A 17,423-nucleotide genomic window follows, 5' to 3' on the forward strand; every position below is an offset into this window, starting at 1 on the left:
TTTCAGATTTGACATTTATTTGGCCTATGAGAAAAGATATGCACGTGAAAAAGAGCAGTTGTGAATACAGGCAAAATCAAGGTTTATACGATTACCACATCATGTTAACTCCAAAAATACACTGTTGACAATTTGCAGTAAAACTGACCTGCATTTTACATCTTTTGCATTGGAAATACAGGACTGGCAATCACTAACTCAATCATCTCCTGATCACTCGTTTTATCACCAAACTCCTCAATAATGCGATCCAAGTCATTATTTTATTACTATAACATCTCAAAAAAGCTCTGCAAATGTCCGTGATGTTCTCTGTGCGCTGATGCAGTATCAGCCAGCTTGTTTCCTTATGACCGCCCCGTTATCTGATGCCAGGGGCAAGTATGACTATTCATGAGATACACCCTTTGTTTTATTTTTGTTTTTTTCGGCTTGTCTCGGCTCCTGTCGCTCCCACTCGGCCACTGAATGGTTTTCTCAGCTTTTTCCGGAGAAAAAACGACTAGAAACCCGTTTTTTGCGTTTTTTTGATGATGTCGGACAGGGTCCGACAATGGACCTGATAGGAATAATTGCAATGTCGGGCCAGGTCCGACATAGGACCGCAAAGGGTTAATGTTTTAAACCCATTTCTGTTTTTCTAAATTAGCTGTTCTTTACATATACAGGGCACAAAGAAAATTTATTTGTGCTGCTTCATTAGGAGTTACAACAACATTTAGTATCAAAGAATCAGCATACTGACATTCCTGAACTACAAAGATCAAGGTAAAAATCATTTGTATTGCACTGCTCTTGGTTCATTCCTCACCCCACCCCAACTTACAGCAATTTTCACTCACAATCTGATGCAATCAATATGAAGGAGAAGTGTCCAAAACTTGTTAGCAAACATGTAGCAAATATATGGCAAAGTACAGTACACATCTGTTTAACATTGTCTTTGAACATCAGCTGAATTCAAAAACACATTTTGTATTGTCCTTGATTTTTTATATTTGTATTAAATGTTACTATTGACTTTCTCCTTTCTCAACAGTAAAAATGTGAAGATAGTTTTAAAAACTATTCATGTTACTTCTAGATCTAGGAAGTGCCATCTCTTCACTCAAACGCGTCTTCCTCAACATTCAAATCTTTAGATTCTCCATGCTTTAAAACAAAGAATTTGTCCTGGTTCAGTCCGTATCTATCCATGGCTTCTTTAAGTTTAACAGGTGGATCCAAGTAAAACTAAAAAAGAAAAAAAAGGCAATTTTTAAAACCCTGGCGAAATACAGTGCATTAGCACATTAGCACATTTTAAACATAAACCCCCTAGTTATGTGAGGAATGTAGTGCTGTTTAGGATTTGAAAGGATTATCCCCTCCACTACTTATTTTGCATTATTTAAAGGCTCAACTGATCACATCAAAAAGTATCAGCAAAAAAAACAACTGTTGTACTTCTTGTGATTGGACCAGCACGGATGGTTCTATTCTACTGACAATAAAACAGAAAGATAAAAATGACAATGTTAATGTAACTGCTTGCACACTGTACAGGTCTTTCTTTAGGTTTTAATTTGTTGTTGTTAGTCGTTTAGTGCCATTCTCCCCTTCCTTGTATATAACAACTATTGGTGAATGAGGTTTCTGAAAGCTGCTGAATCTGCTTTTGAAGCCTGAATGCAATACTGCACCTGTAAGCAAAAACAGGAGACAATAAGACCAGGCTGGCGTGTTAATCACCTAGCTGCTATTTGTTCAAACATAACAGGACAAAAACATGCTACAAGCCCACACTTGACTATCTACATTACAATGTTATAGATAGAGATGACTTTCATCCACACATTTTTTTTAATCTCTTTGGCAATCTGTATTAAATGTTCTATTAAAACCAGTGCAGGGGAGGGGTTCACAGCTTTGGAAGACAGATAACAATTTCCGGTGTGTTTCCTGTGATATCGCTTTACACTTTGCTGTGTAATTTTAAACTCACAAAAAGGGTTTGATGTATTATAATAATCAAACAAAACAACCCAGGTCTAAAAGAACACACCTCTGAATAAGGAAGAAATAGTGTTTTAAATTCAAAATGTGAAATCTAGACAAACAGACTCTCCCTCTATTTAACAACAATCAGACTCCTGTGAGCAGTTTTCCGTTTGTTGTTCAACAAAATTTGATGAACAATCCTGTAAAAAAAATGTTTCTAATTGGATCAAGCTATAGCTGGCATTATTGTATGAATTGGGTCATTAATTAACTGTCTGCCTTTTTCCAGGGCAACTGTATTCCTGTGATCAAAATTAAATAAATAAATAAATAACTAATAATAATAATGAGGTATAAAATGTGGTTTGCTTATCGAGATCAAAGAACGAACAAATTGCAAAATTGAAAATATTAAACAAGCAAAGAAAGAAACAGAAAAGAACAGACAGTTTTTTTGGTCTTTGAGTAAAGCGATAAAATCAAATTGCATTTTTAACACCCTGCAATTGATTGCTATTCGCAGATTGAGCAGCATCTTCAAAAGCTGTTCCGGAACTGTGCATTTGCTTTGAGCACATTTCTCAATTTGATTATATCGCTTTACTCAAAGACCGAAGAAGCTGTCTGTTCTTTTCTGTTTCGTTCTTTGCTTGTTTGGTATTTTCCATTTTGCAATTTGAGGTATATAAAGTATAGAACTCAAGAGGGAAAACGTTAATGCATCTATTTAACTGTGGAATTGGTGATTTGGGGAAGAAAATGAGTTTGTAGCTATTGTGTTTTTAATTTGAACTATATTTAATACGGTATATTCATGACATACTAAAAGCACAAGTGTGTATCGGAATCTCTTTTTAGTTATGGGGTGCTAAAGAGATGCCATTTCTGGCCTGACATTTTGGGGACTCATAACTCAGTAACTATTTATCCTGTGACACTGACATTGCATAGCTGTTTCTGTTGTTGGATAACCTGCGGAAACCTCTATATCAACACTGCTGCAGGTCCTTAGTATGCCTCATGTTATTATTATTTATTTCTTAGCAGACACCCTTATCCAGGGCGACTTAAAATTGTTACAAGATATCACATTATACATTATTTCACATTATACAGATATCACATTATTTTTTTTATTTTTTTTACATACAATTACCCATTTATACAGTTGGATTTTTACTGGAGCAATCTAGGTAAAGTACCTTGCTCAAGGGTACAGCAGCAGTGTCCTCCACCTGGGATTGAACCCACAACCCTCCAGTCAAAAGTCCAGAGCCCTAAGCACTACTCCACACTGCTGCCCCTCATGTGCACTACAGTATGTATGTGTGTGTATAAAAAATATATATATATATTACAAAGAAAGGCATCTTGTGCACTCCAATGTTTAGCCTCGGCGAGGTGTTGACGATAAGGCTACGGTATATAGAAAAGAAAGAAGTCTATATGGACTCACGATTGCTTCTTCCAGTTTTTAAGTTATGTCCACCAAGACAGGACAGGACCACTGTGATTTTATATTTTAAAAAGTTCTTACAAGTGTATTCCATTAAAAGCAAACAAAAAGAACACAGCAAACAACGCGTTTCGGCAATTGAGAACCTGACAAAGACATGTTATTTGCTTTTAATGGAATAAACTTATAAGAACTTTTTAAAATATAGAATCACCGTGGTTTTTTGAGAGTGCAACCTGTCAGATAGAGGCTGTCCTGGTGAAGAGACCTGTGTGGTTGTCATAAAGGTAGTGTGTAAACAAATGAAACAATGATTGTTGATAATATATTTTAGATTAATTCTTCATGTTCCCCTAGTTGTGAAATAACTATTTCTAATTTAATGCAAGCCCTGTTGTGGGAGTTGTTCAGTAATCTATGAGGGAGGACACTTCACTGGACTGCCCTCTCAATGACCTCGAGAGCACTTCATTCCAAGCCCCCCTGCACTGTCAGCCCACAGAGCAAGGAAACAAATACAGCCCAAACCCACACACACACTATACTAACAGTTTTTAATAGGTGTTTTTTTTTTTTTTTTTTTTAAGGAATCTCCTACTGCATTCCAATTATGTAACAAAGGATTATTATAAACCAGCCTTTTTTGTCCAAAAGTCATTATGACAACACAATTTCACTGTACTAACCGTCAAACAAAATGTGCTTCTTGGAAATATCTTTGGGCAGATCCCATTTCAAGCCTGAACGTCACAGGTTTATTTTAAACAGACATCTGGTCAACCTTCCACTTTCTTAGCAACTTATGTAGCAGCCAGTGAGGTTGGAAAAATGTGCATTTAACTTTTAAATACAGCATGACAGCCTTTTTTTCTAGTTTATTGTGAGCCAAACTATGCCAGAATGCTACTCTGTTTTGAGAGATATATGATCACAATGTAATATTCACCTTCACTGAGGATGTTAAATTTATATAGATACAAACAGGTCACATTACCAGTGACGTTTAGAGATTTCAGTTCACTCACTTGGCTTGTCTATATTTTTCTACATTTTTAAAAGACAGATTCTGAGATGCAACATGTTGTTTTCTGGGATGTTTTGTGCATTTATGGGGGTTGTAAGAATATGTATTGAAGAGATCAGACAGGTGCTGGGGTTCCATCCTCAGCTGTGGGAGGAGACAAACTCAACCCAGCACACTAAACACTGCTGATGCACAGTATTGACTAATTACAACATCTCCTTTTCCCACAGGTACACACATATTTAAAAAAAAACAAAAAAAAACATGGTTGAGTAAAAAGGGATCTGTCGTACAAAGATCTATTACTGTATCTCAAAAAATATGCACTCACATATTAATACACTAGTTATATTTGGTTGTTTCCTGGCAATGCAGTATACACATACCTCATAAGCTAAAGCAAACGTTCCCCAGTGAATGCCGAGCGAACATTTTGCCTGGACATCAATGTGAATCCTTACTGCCTCCTCTGGATCCACATGCTGGGATTTCATGAACCACCTTGCAGAAAACAGAAAAGTAGCACTGTGATCATATGCTACACTATCAGTTGCACACTAACCAACTACACATTAGGATGACATTAAGATAGCCAGTTTACACAGCACTAAATTTAGCAAGCTACATAGCTCTTAGTTACTGGATCTTGACTGCTTAGCAAGTGCCAATGGTCATAAACTGTAAATGTACTATAGTATAGTTTTGATATTTCCCAACAAATGAGGCAAAGCATGTGTTAACTAATGACAGCAATTGGAAACTCCAGGTATCCCACCTAACCAACCAGCGAGGCTTTGGAATCAAACAAGAATCTGTCAGAAAAGAATGGGAACAATAGTGGATGAAAACACAATACCTTATTCCTAGATTTGCATTTAGATGCTCTAGCTAAGATGTCCTAGGTTTAAATGCTGCTCAGCCACTGACTTCCTTCTTACACTAGCTTCCCCAGGTGTAAAACTGGACCTCTCAGGATATGTTTTGTTTGTTGTTGCAATTAATCTGCAGATGCAGGTTACTGGTATTTATTTTTTGGAAGTCTGCTATACCCAGTACAGAAAATAATATGCAGAATCAGGATTAGTAGAACATAACTTTCTGGTACTGAATTGAAAAACTGTGATCATGGTACAATCAAAAGGCCAGTTTTTAAAATTAAAGGTGCAACACTCCTTATTCAAACAACTAACAGTACCTCTCAATGGCAGGTCTGACAGGCAGAGAAAGACAGCACATCTTCTGCTAAAGCAGCATGGTTTTTATGGTGGTTTTTACACAACTTCCTGGATGCATAATATTATCTTTCCGCTTTATGTTGGCAATCAGTTACAGTAGTTAAATAAAAAAAATGATGGCGGTGCAGAGATGTAATCTCAGCGCACTCTCCTTTTGTTATATATTATAATGGTGGTGTGTGGAGTAGCATGTGGAACAAAAGCAGAAGGTTATACAGTAGCTCTGCTATGTCAGTGTTACATTCTACAAGCAGTATGCCACTGTAGAAATTCAAAAACACATCTAGTTTACACTGTAAAGGAGTTTTTTTTTTTGCTTATTATTTGAACAAACCATCTCCCTTCTATTTATTCATTTCATAGCCTTCAAATAAGTCATCTGGTTATAAAGACTATGCCAGGGCACAACTCTGTTAAACAATGACCACCCCATCCAAAAAATTGTAAACTTGTTAAACCAAATGCAATCAGAACTGGAAACGATTATGAACAGATAACATTCTGAATTTCCTCATTTACAAAAATGAAAACGAAAAGGTTTTTTTTGTTCACCTTGGTTCATATGCTCCAATGGGAATAGCTGCCAGGTCAAAGGGACCAAACCGTTTTCCAATCTGCTCAAAGGCTGAACAGTAACCTGTGTCCCCAGCGAAGAAGAAGCGGTTTCCGGGTCCCAGGACGGACCAACTTCCCCAGAGCACCCTGTTATCGTCTGTGGGAGTGCGCTTGCACCAGTGCTGTGCTGGGGTGAGCACAAAGGTGACCTCATCGTGGCCTGGGATGCAGTTCTCCTCCCACCAGTCGAGCTCAATGACATTCTCACAGCCGCACTTCTGCATCCAGTCCATGAGGCCCTGGGGCACAAACCAGCGCAGCTCACTGCCAAAGCGCTCATTCAGACTGGCCACTGAGCCGGAGTCCAGGTGGTCGTAGTGGGTGTGGCTGATGACCACGGCGTCAATCTTGGGGAGCTGGGCCACCGAGCAAGGGGGGCCCCGGAAACGCTTAGGCCCCATAAAGTGTAAGGGGGAGGCCCGCTGGCTGAATACGGGGTCAGTCAGGAAGGTCAGATCGTCCATCTCTACCAGGACAGTTGCGTGTCCCAGCCATGTGGCTCTCATCCCTGCACCTGTCTTGCCAGCCAGCTGAGGGTTCTGAATGAAGTAGGGCTCCTGCACTGGTAGCTCTCTATCAAGCACCTGGAGAAAGGGAGAGAGAGAGAGAGAGAGAGAGAGAGAGAGAGAGAGAGAGAGAGAGAAGGTGTATGTAATCTGCAAGTAACATAATTAGGCAACATTTTGCAAGCGATTCGAAATCAGAATTTTGCAAATCTTTGTAGAAGTAATTACAACTCATTTGAGTGGCAAGTGTCATAATTCACAGCACTATGCATTTCTGGTACAACAATTATTTATTTGTAACAAATTGTACATTAAACATACAGTACACAGGTAACACACAATTGAAACTGAAAGGCAAACAGAAGTGCTAATCTTGATTTACACCTTCAGTTAATTCCTATATGGATCAATATTTTTTCTCCTCAAGATCGACCTAAGGCTGTTTATGGCTCAAATTACACAGTGCTACACTCATGGAAGCCTTCCCAAAATTAATGATTACACATCATGCATATCAATTACCATCTAAATACACAGCAAAATACACAAGATGTAATCTGGAGATCTCTGACCTTATGTTTGTGATAGACAAAACATTTTTGGTAATATAATTTGTAAGCACAAGCTTCCAAGTTTAGCAAAGCAATCATAAAGCAGGAGTATTGAAAGGTTTCTGTTACAGTACATGTCACGTCATGTTCAGGCAGATAAGGTTTTTTAAGCTGTACGTATTGTTTTGTTTTACATATTTTACAAAAGAATATCGGACAATGAGTTTATAAATTGACAAGAGCGTGCCTTCAAGTTCAGAATGCAGAAAGCAAAAGTTCACGGCCGCAGCAGAGCTCAGAACAACGCATGCAAAAGCAATTTTCCAGCAGTTTAAATCATTAGGCGCCAAGCCAAGCCATTCACATGACTGGAGGTGTTCCATACAGGACAATTGCTTGTGTTGATTGTATGCAAACCAACTGTCTGGAATTTATGTAATAGATATTTTACCAGGAAAGCCTGGCACCAAAGAGAAGTATCTTTGTAGAAGACCTACACCTGGAATATAACAAATGATAACAACTACAGTACTTGATTCATCCGTTTCTGTTTTTTTTCCCCCACTGAATACATGAAAAACTACAGTTTTAACTAATTAATCTACACCATGAAATTGACTGTAAAAACGAACGTTGCAATAAGGTCAGACATATGAATTATGTTTTTGTAATTAAGCTGGCAACCACCATTATTTCCAAGATTGTAAAATTATTTGTCAGCCCTGTTTTTTTCCTGCATGTCAAGGTCCTAGTCCCAAGTTGGAGAAACAGATTTTTTACAAACCTGAAACAAATTGGACTACTTTCAAAGGGCTTTCAACTCGCACGGTGGGGCACATATAATTCTTATATTAGACTTTTGGAATAAAATCTTTCGAAAACAGGATCCATTGTCTAAGCACCGAGGAGTTTTGCTTTGACTCAATCACTGCTGATACAGCCGGGCTTGGTGCCATGTCTTACAAGGAGAGAGCTGTCTGATTTTCAATGAGGTGTGATATTTTTTTTTTTTTACTTGGAAAGTCATCTCAGTGGTCCATAACCCTGTTCTGACAGACATCGTTTACTGAAGCAGCACTAGAATGCACTCATTTGTTTAAATGACTGTCAATCATCAAGACCTGCACCGACTGTGCACTTTCATTTGCCAGCTACAGCGCCTGTCATTCAAAGCGCCTACTTTGAAATTAGTGGGTTAAGGTGTACGTAATCTTTTGCTTTAGGTATACGGTGACAGTTACTAGTTTGATTTGGGCAAGAGAAAAACACTTAATGAATATTGTGCACAATACCCTGGCCGACAGCTGAAGTCTCTGCTGCAGGATGAAGCAGGCCTGTCTGCCTTGCCTTCCAGTGACTCTGAGTCCAGCTGTGCTGAAGCAGGAGAGGGGTGGAGCTCAGACTCCGAATAATAAGTGCAAGTTAGTTCTGTTCAACTATCTAATGTTTTGTTCTGTGCGTATTATTTTTACTCATAAATGTATGCTATAAAAGTCTGTGTAATACACTTTTATATGCTGCGTTTTCTAAGGTTTATTTGAGACAACTTTTAAATTTGTGCAAGGTATAGCTCCGCTGTGACCAAACATGATTTCAATTAGAATGTTGGTAACCATGGTTTTGTTGCATTTTGAATATGATAAAGGGGTTTTGCTAAATTAGACTTTTTCAAGTATAAAGGTCGATTTCACCCATTCTCTGCTTGAATTGAAAAACAAAGGTAAATTCTTTCTAAAATAAACACTGATATTAATTGTCGATTTGGCAAAAAAATAGTAGCAAGCCTAATTATAAATCACATATCAGAATTCATCCAATCACACTGAAGTATTGGCCAAAAGTGACATCTTATCCTGTTTACAGATGTCATCTCTCAAAAAAAAAACCCCAAAAAACAAAAAAAAACATATCTGGTACCTTTATAAAATTGATGACCCTATTAACTTCCCTGTTTCTTACATTTTGATTAACTTGACACTAGTTTCTCCAATATATCCATATATCCTTGTGCACAAACAAAGGGACCCATTTACAGGCTCAATAGAGGCATTGTATCTGTTCCAATCCTCCTTCCTGTTTGCATCAGGGGAAAGGTCGATATCATCAGTTCCTGGCTTTCATAACCTCATGTTGCACAATCAGTTGCATTAACAGAAAAAAAAAGGCTGGCCAAAAGGTCAGAGTTAAATGAAGTTACATGTTTATACAATTACATTTTGTAATGGAACTGCAAACATGTTTTAGTGATAAGTGTACGTCTCTGTGAGTTCATTATTTGCTCTGGAAACTGAATCTGTTTAATTGCTGTTGAGTTTTAAAAACAATGCCATACAAATTATTCAACAGTCACACCCTTTTTGTAATGGGAGGCAACGTTTTTGCTTATACAAAATTATGTTTCCTGAAAGCTGTCTCCTAGCAGCAAAACAAAATCTCACATTAGATTTTATCAGCAACACCTGTCTCTACTGGATGCCTATCTCTCCATTTTTAAAACCCAGTATTAACCTCTCATAATATGATGTACTTAGCTTCGTGGCAAGAAAAAACAAATGCACAATGAAATATAGAAACACTTTGTTTGGAAATGAAGTCTGTCTGTTCTGCCGGTGACATTGATAGCTGATGCACAATTTTCATGAAATCACTAAATTGAACTGAAAAACTATTAAGCTGTAAAACCAATACAATTTTAGTCCTGAAAACGTTAAGTACTGTAGTGAAAAATATGTTTGGGTTTAAAAACCTTACATAGTAAATGAGTGTTTCACAAACACCATACACAACATAATGAAAAATATTTAAATGTCTGGGGGGGAGGGGGGGTTGTCTACATTTTCAAGTTATGCTAGATCAGATCTAACCAACCAACCGACTATCCTAATATTTCTTTGATCATAGCTGACAAAATCTCAGTCAGAGAATATCTTTATTCTTTATCTGTCTTTCACCTTTGTACCCAACTGTAATAAAACTGCTAAACAATTGTTCTGGAACTAAATCCAGTCCCTAATGTTTCTATTAACAGTTTATAGCATTTAGACATTCAGCATTTTAGGCTTCAGCTGGTAAATTTAGAACAATGCTTAAGAAATGATATTATATAAATATTCACTATATGTTTCATTGGCCTGACAGGAAATAAGATGGATTGCTGCTGCCAGCCACACATTCAATGAGACAACATGGGACATACTGGTAGACCTTATTTCACAGTATGGTAGAATGGAAATATACTTAAAAGACCATGAAGAGTACCTCTTTAGAGCTGGGAACTTTGCTGTGGTCCTTCTCTGTGAACTGCCATTTCAGCACGTTGTACAAGGTAGGCACATTCCACGTGGGCCAGGGGTTGACAAAGCGGCCGTGCTTGTCCCTCTTGGACTTAGTGACGTCCTCCTCCAGCCTGTGGTCGAGGCGGAAGCTCTTCCTGGAGGAGCGAGAGGAGCTACTCCTCCTCGAGTCCTGCGTGGAGCTCCCACGCTTCTTCACCACCTCCTCCCCTCTGGCTGGCTCTGTGCTGCTGCTGCTGCTACCGGCCTGCTCCTCCTTCACCTGCTCTTCCATCTCACCCAATAGGGATCTGGGGCTGCAATCAAAGCACTTGTTATTTAATTTAATTTCTGTGTCAGTGGACTAGATTAACTTTGCTGCAAACTGATTTTTTATTTTCTGAACTGAAAATACATTGCCCAAAATATAAATACTATTCAGTGCACATTGCCACAAGTGTGGAATAAATAAACTATAGTAATGTCCCTTTATAATTATACTTACACACACACATAGTAAATTGTCCTCTATAACAGCAATTAACCATTGTCAATTATTTCTGTTATTCAGTAAAACAAGGTCAGTCAAAACCAAAAACATCAGTTTTGAGATGCGCATTTATGGCACTAAAGCAAATGTATAGTATGAAAAGTTACAAATTGTGTTTTTGTATACTCGTGTTACTACAGTACATCTATAGCACCGAAACAAGTGGCAACTCTGAATAAAATATATATATTTTAAATTACTTTGTATACTATGGAGCCAGCTGACAATTATTTGCCACAATCTGCAAAATTGTGTACAGTATTCAGCTGGTATGGGAATGATAAATATTCTGCATATCATCTTAAGCTATTCCAGGTCTGTGTCTTTATTCAAACTCTATCCCGTTTACCATAATAACTACATACTCAAGCCAGAGAAATGAATAAAGTGCATCAGATAGTTAGCCTGTGCCTTTATTATTGAATCTTGTAATAACGCAAAAACTGCTATGTAATTGAAATCTTATTTTTGATTACCTGGACAGCATGCATTAGTAACAGCGGTGGGATAAGTGCAGCACTGGAAACAATTGTGCACCACTGAGATAATAATGAGAAGGTGTTTTCTTTTTTTTCAATTTTGCATCTGAAGGCAGGAGATATCAATCTACCCTTACATGGGTTACAATGAATTTAGGAAGCCAGAGTTCAAATCCCTGGTGGGCACCAGGCATACCAGACACTTGTAGACATTTGCTGAGAACCTTTCAAGTTAGCTATAACATTTGATAAGTAACTTGAACTGCAACTGTTTAAGAGCTGAAAACAAGTGAAAAGGTCTAATTAAGCAAATTATTAGTTCAATTAAGGATATAGTTAAGTAATTGAGAGCTTGGTTGGAATGAAAACCAGCAGACACAGGGGGTCCCCAGGAGTTTGAGAACCCCTGTTTTACCCCTTACTAAACTACTGTTGTTAATAGGTATTTTCGAGAAATATCGTACATTAACCTTGTTCTAAAGAAAAAAATAAATACAATATAAACTACTAATTGAGTTTTCTGATTTAGTTATAGAACTGTACTGTGTCACTATAAATTTGTTTTAATAAAAAGGAATAGAATAATTATGACTGATGCGTTGTCTAAAAGCGTAATTCACTAACTATTCTTTAAATGTTGCTTATTAAAAAGAAAAAGTGTGCGAAAGAGCTCAGGTGGGGAATGAAGATAAGATTTAACAATGAAGACATTTCCAACAGACAGCAGACACCGTAACTGATGATAATGTAACAAAAACAAAAAAGACAAACCTGTAAATTGGCTAAAATTAATCACTATGGGGTTTAATAAAAGGTATTTTGCTTTTTCCGTTTTTACTGTAAGTAGAAAATACATATATACTCAAAAACGTACTAGCTACATTAACAAACAAGGCTATTGGCGACGGTTTTTTTTTTTTTTTTTTTTTTTTAATCATTAACTGGTGTTAGCACTGCTATTCACCGATACAGTAATCCGATGTTGACGATGTCACTATTTGTCAGAAGTGTTTTTAGTCATTGGTTAAAAGCTGGATACACTGCACTAGTCCGAAAAAGTATAAGTACTTTGTAAGTATTGTATATAAACAATGTACCTTGACAATGTACCTTGACAAAACTAAAGGATGCACAAAGATACATATGTTTCAGTCTGTTATCCAATCTCAATAAAAACAGACACAAAACGTGTTGCTGCAAACAATACGCCCCTTTTCAGAAAAAAACACAATCTGGTCAATTGAGACTTTATCAATGTGCATCGTGATTAAGTGACAATATGTTGTCAGCGTTAAATCAGACAGCCTGTACTACGAACGAACGTGGAAATAAAAAGTTTACTGTACCTTAAATCTGCATGTACAACTGCTCACTATAATTCCGATTTTTGTATTATTATTATCTGCATCAAATTTGCAAGAGCTGTTCAAGCCCGGACCGACCTCTCTTGCTTTTTGCCTCTGATTCTATAACAAAGTAAAAAAAAACGATTTTCTCTGACGTTGTTCTTCTGTAGCTACATGTGACAGTGCCTTATATGGGAGCCCACTCAAACCTTATTCAAATACTATACCTTCAATAGACAAATAGCGTGCTTTTTAGAGATACTGCTTCGATACAGCCAAAATAAAAACACAAGTTTGTTATGTAGTAGAGTACCAGTATATCGAAAGGAGTTATGTTCCAAGCAATGAAGCATTGTTCTATTTTAAACACCGACTGCGCAACCACGATAAACTTCTCTTTGTTATCTTTTCAATGTTATAACTATTTTTAGTAGCATAATCATGCTGAAGCATCTTGCCAATGTATCTGTGAGCTAATAGAAAAGCACCCCTGTGACAGTGTAGTGATTAATTGGGTTACCAAGATATTGCCTTAATTTGCGAGACTAATCGTGTGTCAGTGCTGTGAAAAATTAGGTAATTTATAATAACTGTCAATGCAAAATTGAGTCAACTTTGGCAAGACAAATTTCCATGAAAAAGTACACAAATATGTTACTATGACCTACACATTCACAGTATCATAACATGAGAATTATACAATAAAATAGAATAGAAATATAGTGTATCCAGTTTTATATGATCTTAATGCCCAAAAGCTTGAATGAAATTACTATTTTTAGGATGTTTTGGAGATTTTCTCAGCATCCTTATTCTTGTTGTTAGTGCAATTTAGAAAGGTAATATGCAGAAACTGTACGTCTTTAAATAATAATAATAATAATAATAAAAAAATCCCTCTGTCACAAGGCAAGTACATGTGCATGTAAGTGAACATGTGCAGTGAGTGAACATTCAGCACAGCTCAATGCATCAGTGGCAGTTTTCTATTGCTGTGGTCTGTGAATCACTATGGTCTTTAAGATCAAAATACCTGTATATATTTTTTCTTATACTTTTATGATTACTGTGGCTCAATAACAGTGGTTGTTAACCAGTCAATACAAATAATACATCTTGTTATAGTCCTTAAAATATATATCAGTAGTTTCTAAATGATTTGTTTCATGTTCTAAACACTATGAAACAGCTTAAGGTTTTCAAATACTATAGATCACTTTTAAATAATACACACTAAATTTGTATTAAATTACATATTTATTATTTTTCCCCCAATCTGGAATGTCCAATTATGTTTTTTCTCCTCACACAGCCTAGACGTTCTGAGGGCGTGTGAGCGTCCTCCGATCTCACAAGCCTAAAGCCAGAATCGCTTTTAGGCTTAGCAATCCAGAGCAGAGGTGGACAGGCTACCGATCCCGGAGAACAGAGACCAGCCCTCCTTTTTTGCTCTGTGTTTGGCCAGTAGGGTTCGCTGTTGCGTGATGAGGAGTAGGAATCCCTGCCGGTTTCCCACCCCCCACCCCAGGAGCATCAGAGCCAATGTGACGCACCCCTCGGGGTCGCCAGCAAAGTTCGACCTCTTTGCACAGCCTGGACATGAACTGGCACTGTCCAAGCTTTCTGACTCATCCTGCGCTCCCAGAGGCAGCACTTTAACTGGGTGAGCCACTCAGGGACCCCAAATGACATATTTTTTTTTATAGATCTTCAATTTCCTAATTCAGAATCATGAAAAAGAAATGTCCTTGGCTGTAACTTTCAATAACACATGAAGCCTGAAGCAAGTTTGAAAAAGGTATGCATAATTCATTCCATACAGAATGTAATGACTTTAAATGACATCAATGCCATTCATGTACTACATCGATGTGCACTGTTTATGAATATGACATATTGCACTGCTAATGCATAGACATAAGAAGTGATAACAAATATTGTTCAACAAAAGGCAATTCATGTAAACCAGTTGCTGTTAAGGTTATTACCTCAAAGCATATGTGTTTGAAAGTCATGTAATGGAAAACTATTTAAAAAACTTGAAATTGAATTTAAATTTCATATTGCGTGTGTCCGATACAAAAGGTCCCCATGATAAATTTGTTGAGTAATTTTGCAGTGTCCCATGCGTAAGCTTACCATTCATCATGATTCTCTGTGGTTTTTACCATACTTTACCTTACTTATCTGTACTACACTTTAATACATGTACCGCAGCAATCTTTTATAAGGGATCCAATACAGAAAGAACCCACTGCATTACACAAGGGGGAATGAAACACACCAAAACTGTGATTGTATAAAATCCTTATGAATTCCATTTGCTTTTACTGAGCATCCTTTTACCATTCCTAAAACTGGGACTTTAAAACATTTAGACTAAGAGATGGAACCATGGCTATTTGGATTATGTTTCAGCATACTTATTGGTAATGTTCAGTCACAATTTAAGGTTAATGGTGGGGCTAGGTTATTACTGCTTCCACACAGGGTTATTATTTATCCTCACGATAATGTGTGGGGGTATGGCCCAGCCCTGTGCGAACAGCAATTATAATATTCTGATGCTGGCTTTACAAATCTAACGTGAAAGGAATGTAGTCCGGCAGCAATATTACTAACACTGCCTAATTCAAAACTAGCATTACAAAAAGAACAGAACTCAGACTGCAAAATCTTAAGCATGCAGACTGAATTACTTTGACTGAACTCATAATACATTTGAAGTGTAATGTTGCTGCAGTGTACAGTAAGTACACTGCCCCCTCAACACATGCTTAATCTACTTACTACATAACACTGTATGACCAGTGAGCTTCAAATTCCAGCAATATCCCTCAGTTTTACTAAAGCATCACATGCACATTTCTCAAGGTTTTACATTTCAGTGGAAGGAACATCTGTATTTTAATTTGACAAAATCTGAATATCTAAAAACAGCAGAATATCTAAATACTGCCACTGTTTAGATAATTAAAATAGTGCTCTTGTGGTAGCTTTAGTGCATTTCTATCTGTAAAAATATGTATGGAAGGGTCATATATTAAATGTTTGAAACACCATTGGTATTTACATTCAGAATCTGAGACTGTGACTCAGAAAAGTTGAGCCCTGGTGTGTGTTTTCATAGGAATGACCTGTATACATGTAACATGATATGATTTTTTGCATTGTGGTTTGTGCAGTGGAAGGCTGCTTTATATTATAGATAATTCCCTTCCGTCAAAAAGCATTGTCTTACCACTCACTGGTTTCATCATGCAAATGTACTTCTCTTTATCTGCTTTAACCTCTGTGGCTTTTTTTATGAAAATGGACTATTATTTAAAAAATGTTATTATAACATTTTCAAGTTTAGTCAAAACTTCACAACAGTTTTTCACATATGTAGCATGTTTTTGTTTGTTTGTTGCAGACACAATCTGCAAGGTAGAGAACTGGGGAAGAATGACTTCTGTACCCCAGAATGTCAGGATTTGTTACAGTTGCTTGCTGCTTACACTGTTACATTGACCAATCCATAACAAGATAGACCAAACTTGGAATCTTAAAAAACGAAAATAATAATCTAAGACAATTACATGAGTGACACGTCTATTGACTTGAATACATTAAAATAATCATAATAATAATAATAATAATAATAATAATAATAATAATAATAATAATAATACAGTTCTGTAATTGTATTTTCTGATTAAACAGCAATCTCAAACAATATAACTTGCCTCCAGTATCAACCAACGAAATCATCTGCTGCTACATTAAATTAGCACCTATTTATGTTACAAACTCAGTTATATTTCTTTATGAATAAGATATTCACCTTTCTTCGGTCTCTTCCTTTTCCATGTTGATTTTTTTGGCACAGGCAGTACCAGAAAAACACCTGGAGGAAGTCTGCAAATACTTCAAGACTTTACCACACACGCCGACAACTGATGTATCAATTGAAAGTATGAGTACCGCAATCGAACTCCATATATCCCCCCTGTGTCTGACCATAACTGGCTATAGCTGAACTAACTTTAGCACCATTAAGGAAGTCCTTACTGATTTACAGAAGCGAAGAGGGATATAAAATGGAATACAGCGCCTTATACATTATGCTTGCCTACTGTACTATTACACACTTACAAGTTAGTCACATGGTATGCTCTGTGTACGCAAAACGTAGCCATCTTGTTAAGGTAACAATCTACACACAAGGCCACTTTGCTATAAGTAAATAAATTAATCTATGTGTATTGCTTTACAGTGTTTCGGTTCTTTTATCTAATCAGCTCCTAACTACACTTTCGTCTTAAACCTTGTGCTGTAAATATAAAGTCTTCTATTAAAATAATTCACATACACCCACAATGTAATGATTTGAAAATGTTTCATTCACAGTAAGTGCGCATAAATTA

The 17,423-nt window shown here is 36.9% G+C and overlaps 1 protein-coding gene across 3 annotated transcripts; it reads right to left on the bottom strand.

The window, feature by feature from the left end:
- LOC117419443 (N-acyl-phosphatidylethanolamine-hydrolyzing phospholipase D-like) lies at window positions 1-17,358 on the bottom strand. 3 transcript variants are annotated; one of them, XM_034032186.3, is made up of 5 exons: window positions 16,841-17,345; window positions 10,626-10,956; window positions 6,248-6,894; window positions 4,847-4,961; window positions 1-1,233 (listed from the first exon to the last, which is right to left on the bottom strand). In XM_034032186.3, exons 1-5 carry the CDS (start codon window positions 17,017-17,019, stop codon window positions 1,105-1,107), a joined length of 1,401 nt encoding a protein of 466 aa, XP_033888077.3. In that variant the 5' UTR covers window positions 17,020-17,345; the 3' UTR covers window positions 1-1,104. The 3 variants fall into 3 exon arrangements, with proteins under 3 accessions (XP_033888077.3, XP_033888079.3, XP_058842115.1); XM_034032188.3 differs by lacking the exon at window positions 16,841-17,345 and adding an exon at window positions 13,015-13,151; XM_058986132.1 differs by lacking the exon at window positions 1-1,233 and adding an exon at window positions 1,247-1,682 and having other exon boundaries at window positions 16,841-17,358.
- Window positions 17,359-17,423: the final 65 nt, after the last annotated feature.

This window comes from Acipenser ruthenus, chromosome 14 (assembly GCF_902713425.1).
Source record: "Acipenser ruthenus chromosome 14, fAciRut3.2 maternal haplotype, whole genome shotgun sequence".
NCBI lineage: Eukaryota > Metazoa > Chordata > Actinopteri > Acipenseriformes > Acipenseridae > Acipenser > Acipenser ruthenus.

What these genes read in the sequence shown, in the direction of transcription:
- LOC117419443 (XM_034032186.3), bottom strand. Translation starts at nt 17,019, where the DNA reads ATGGTCAGACACAGGGGGGATATATGGAGTTCGATTGCGGTACTCATA. An exon ending in ATTGGAGCATATGAACCAAG is followed by an intron (nt 4,962 to 6,247) that starts GTGAACAAAAAA and finishes GTTTTCTGCAAG; the next exon opens with GTGGTTCATGAAATCCCAGC. An exon ending in CGTTTGCTTTAGCTTATGAG is followed by an intron (nt 1,234 to 4,846) that starts GTATGTGTATAC and finishes TTTCTTTTTTAG; the next exon opens with TTTTACTTGGATCCACCTGT.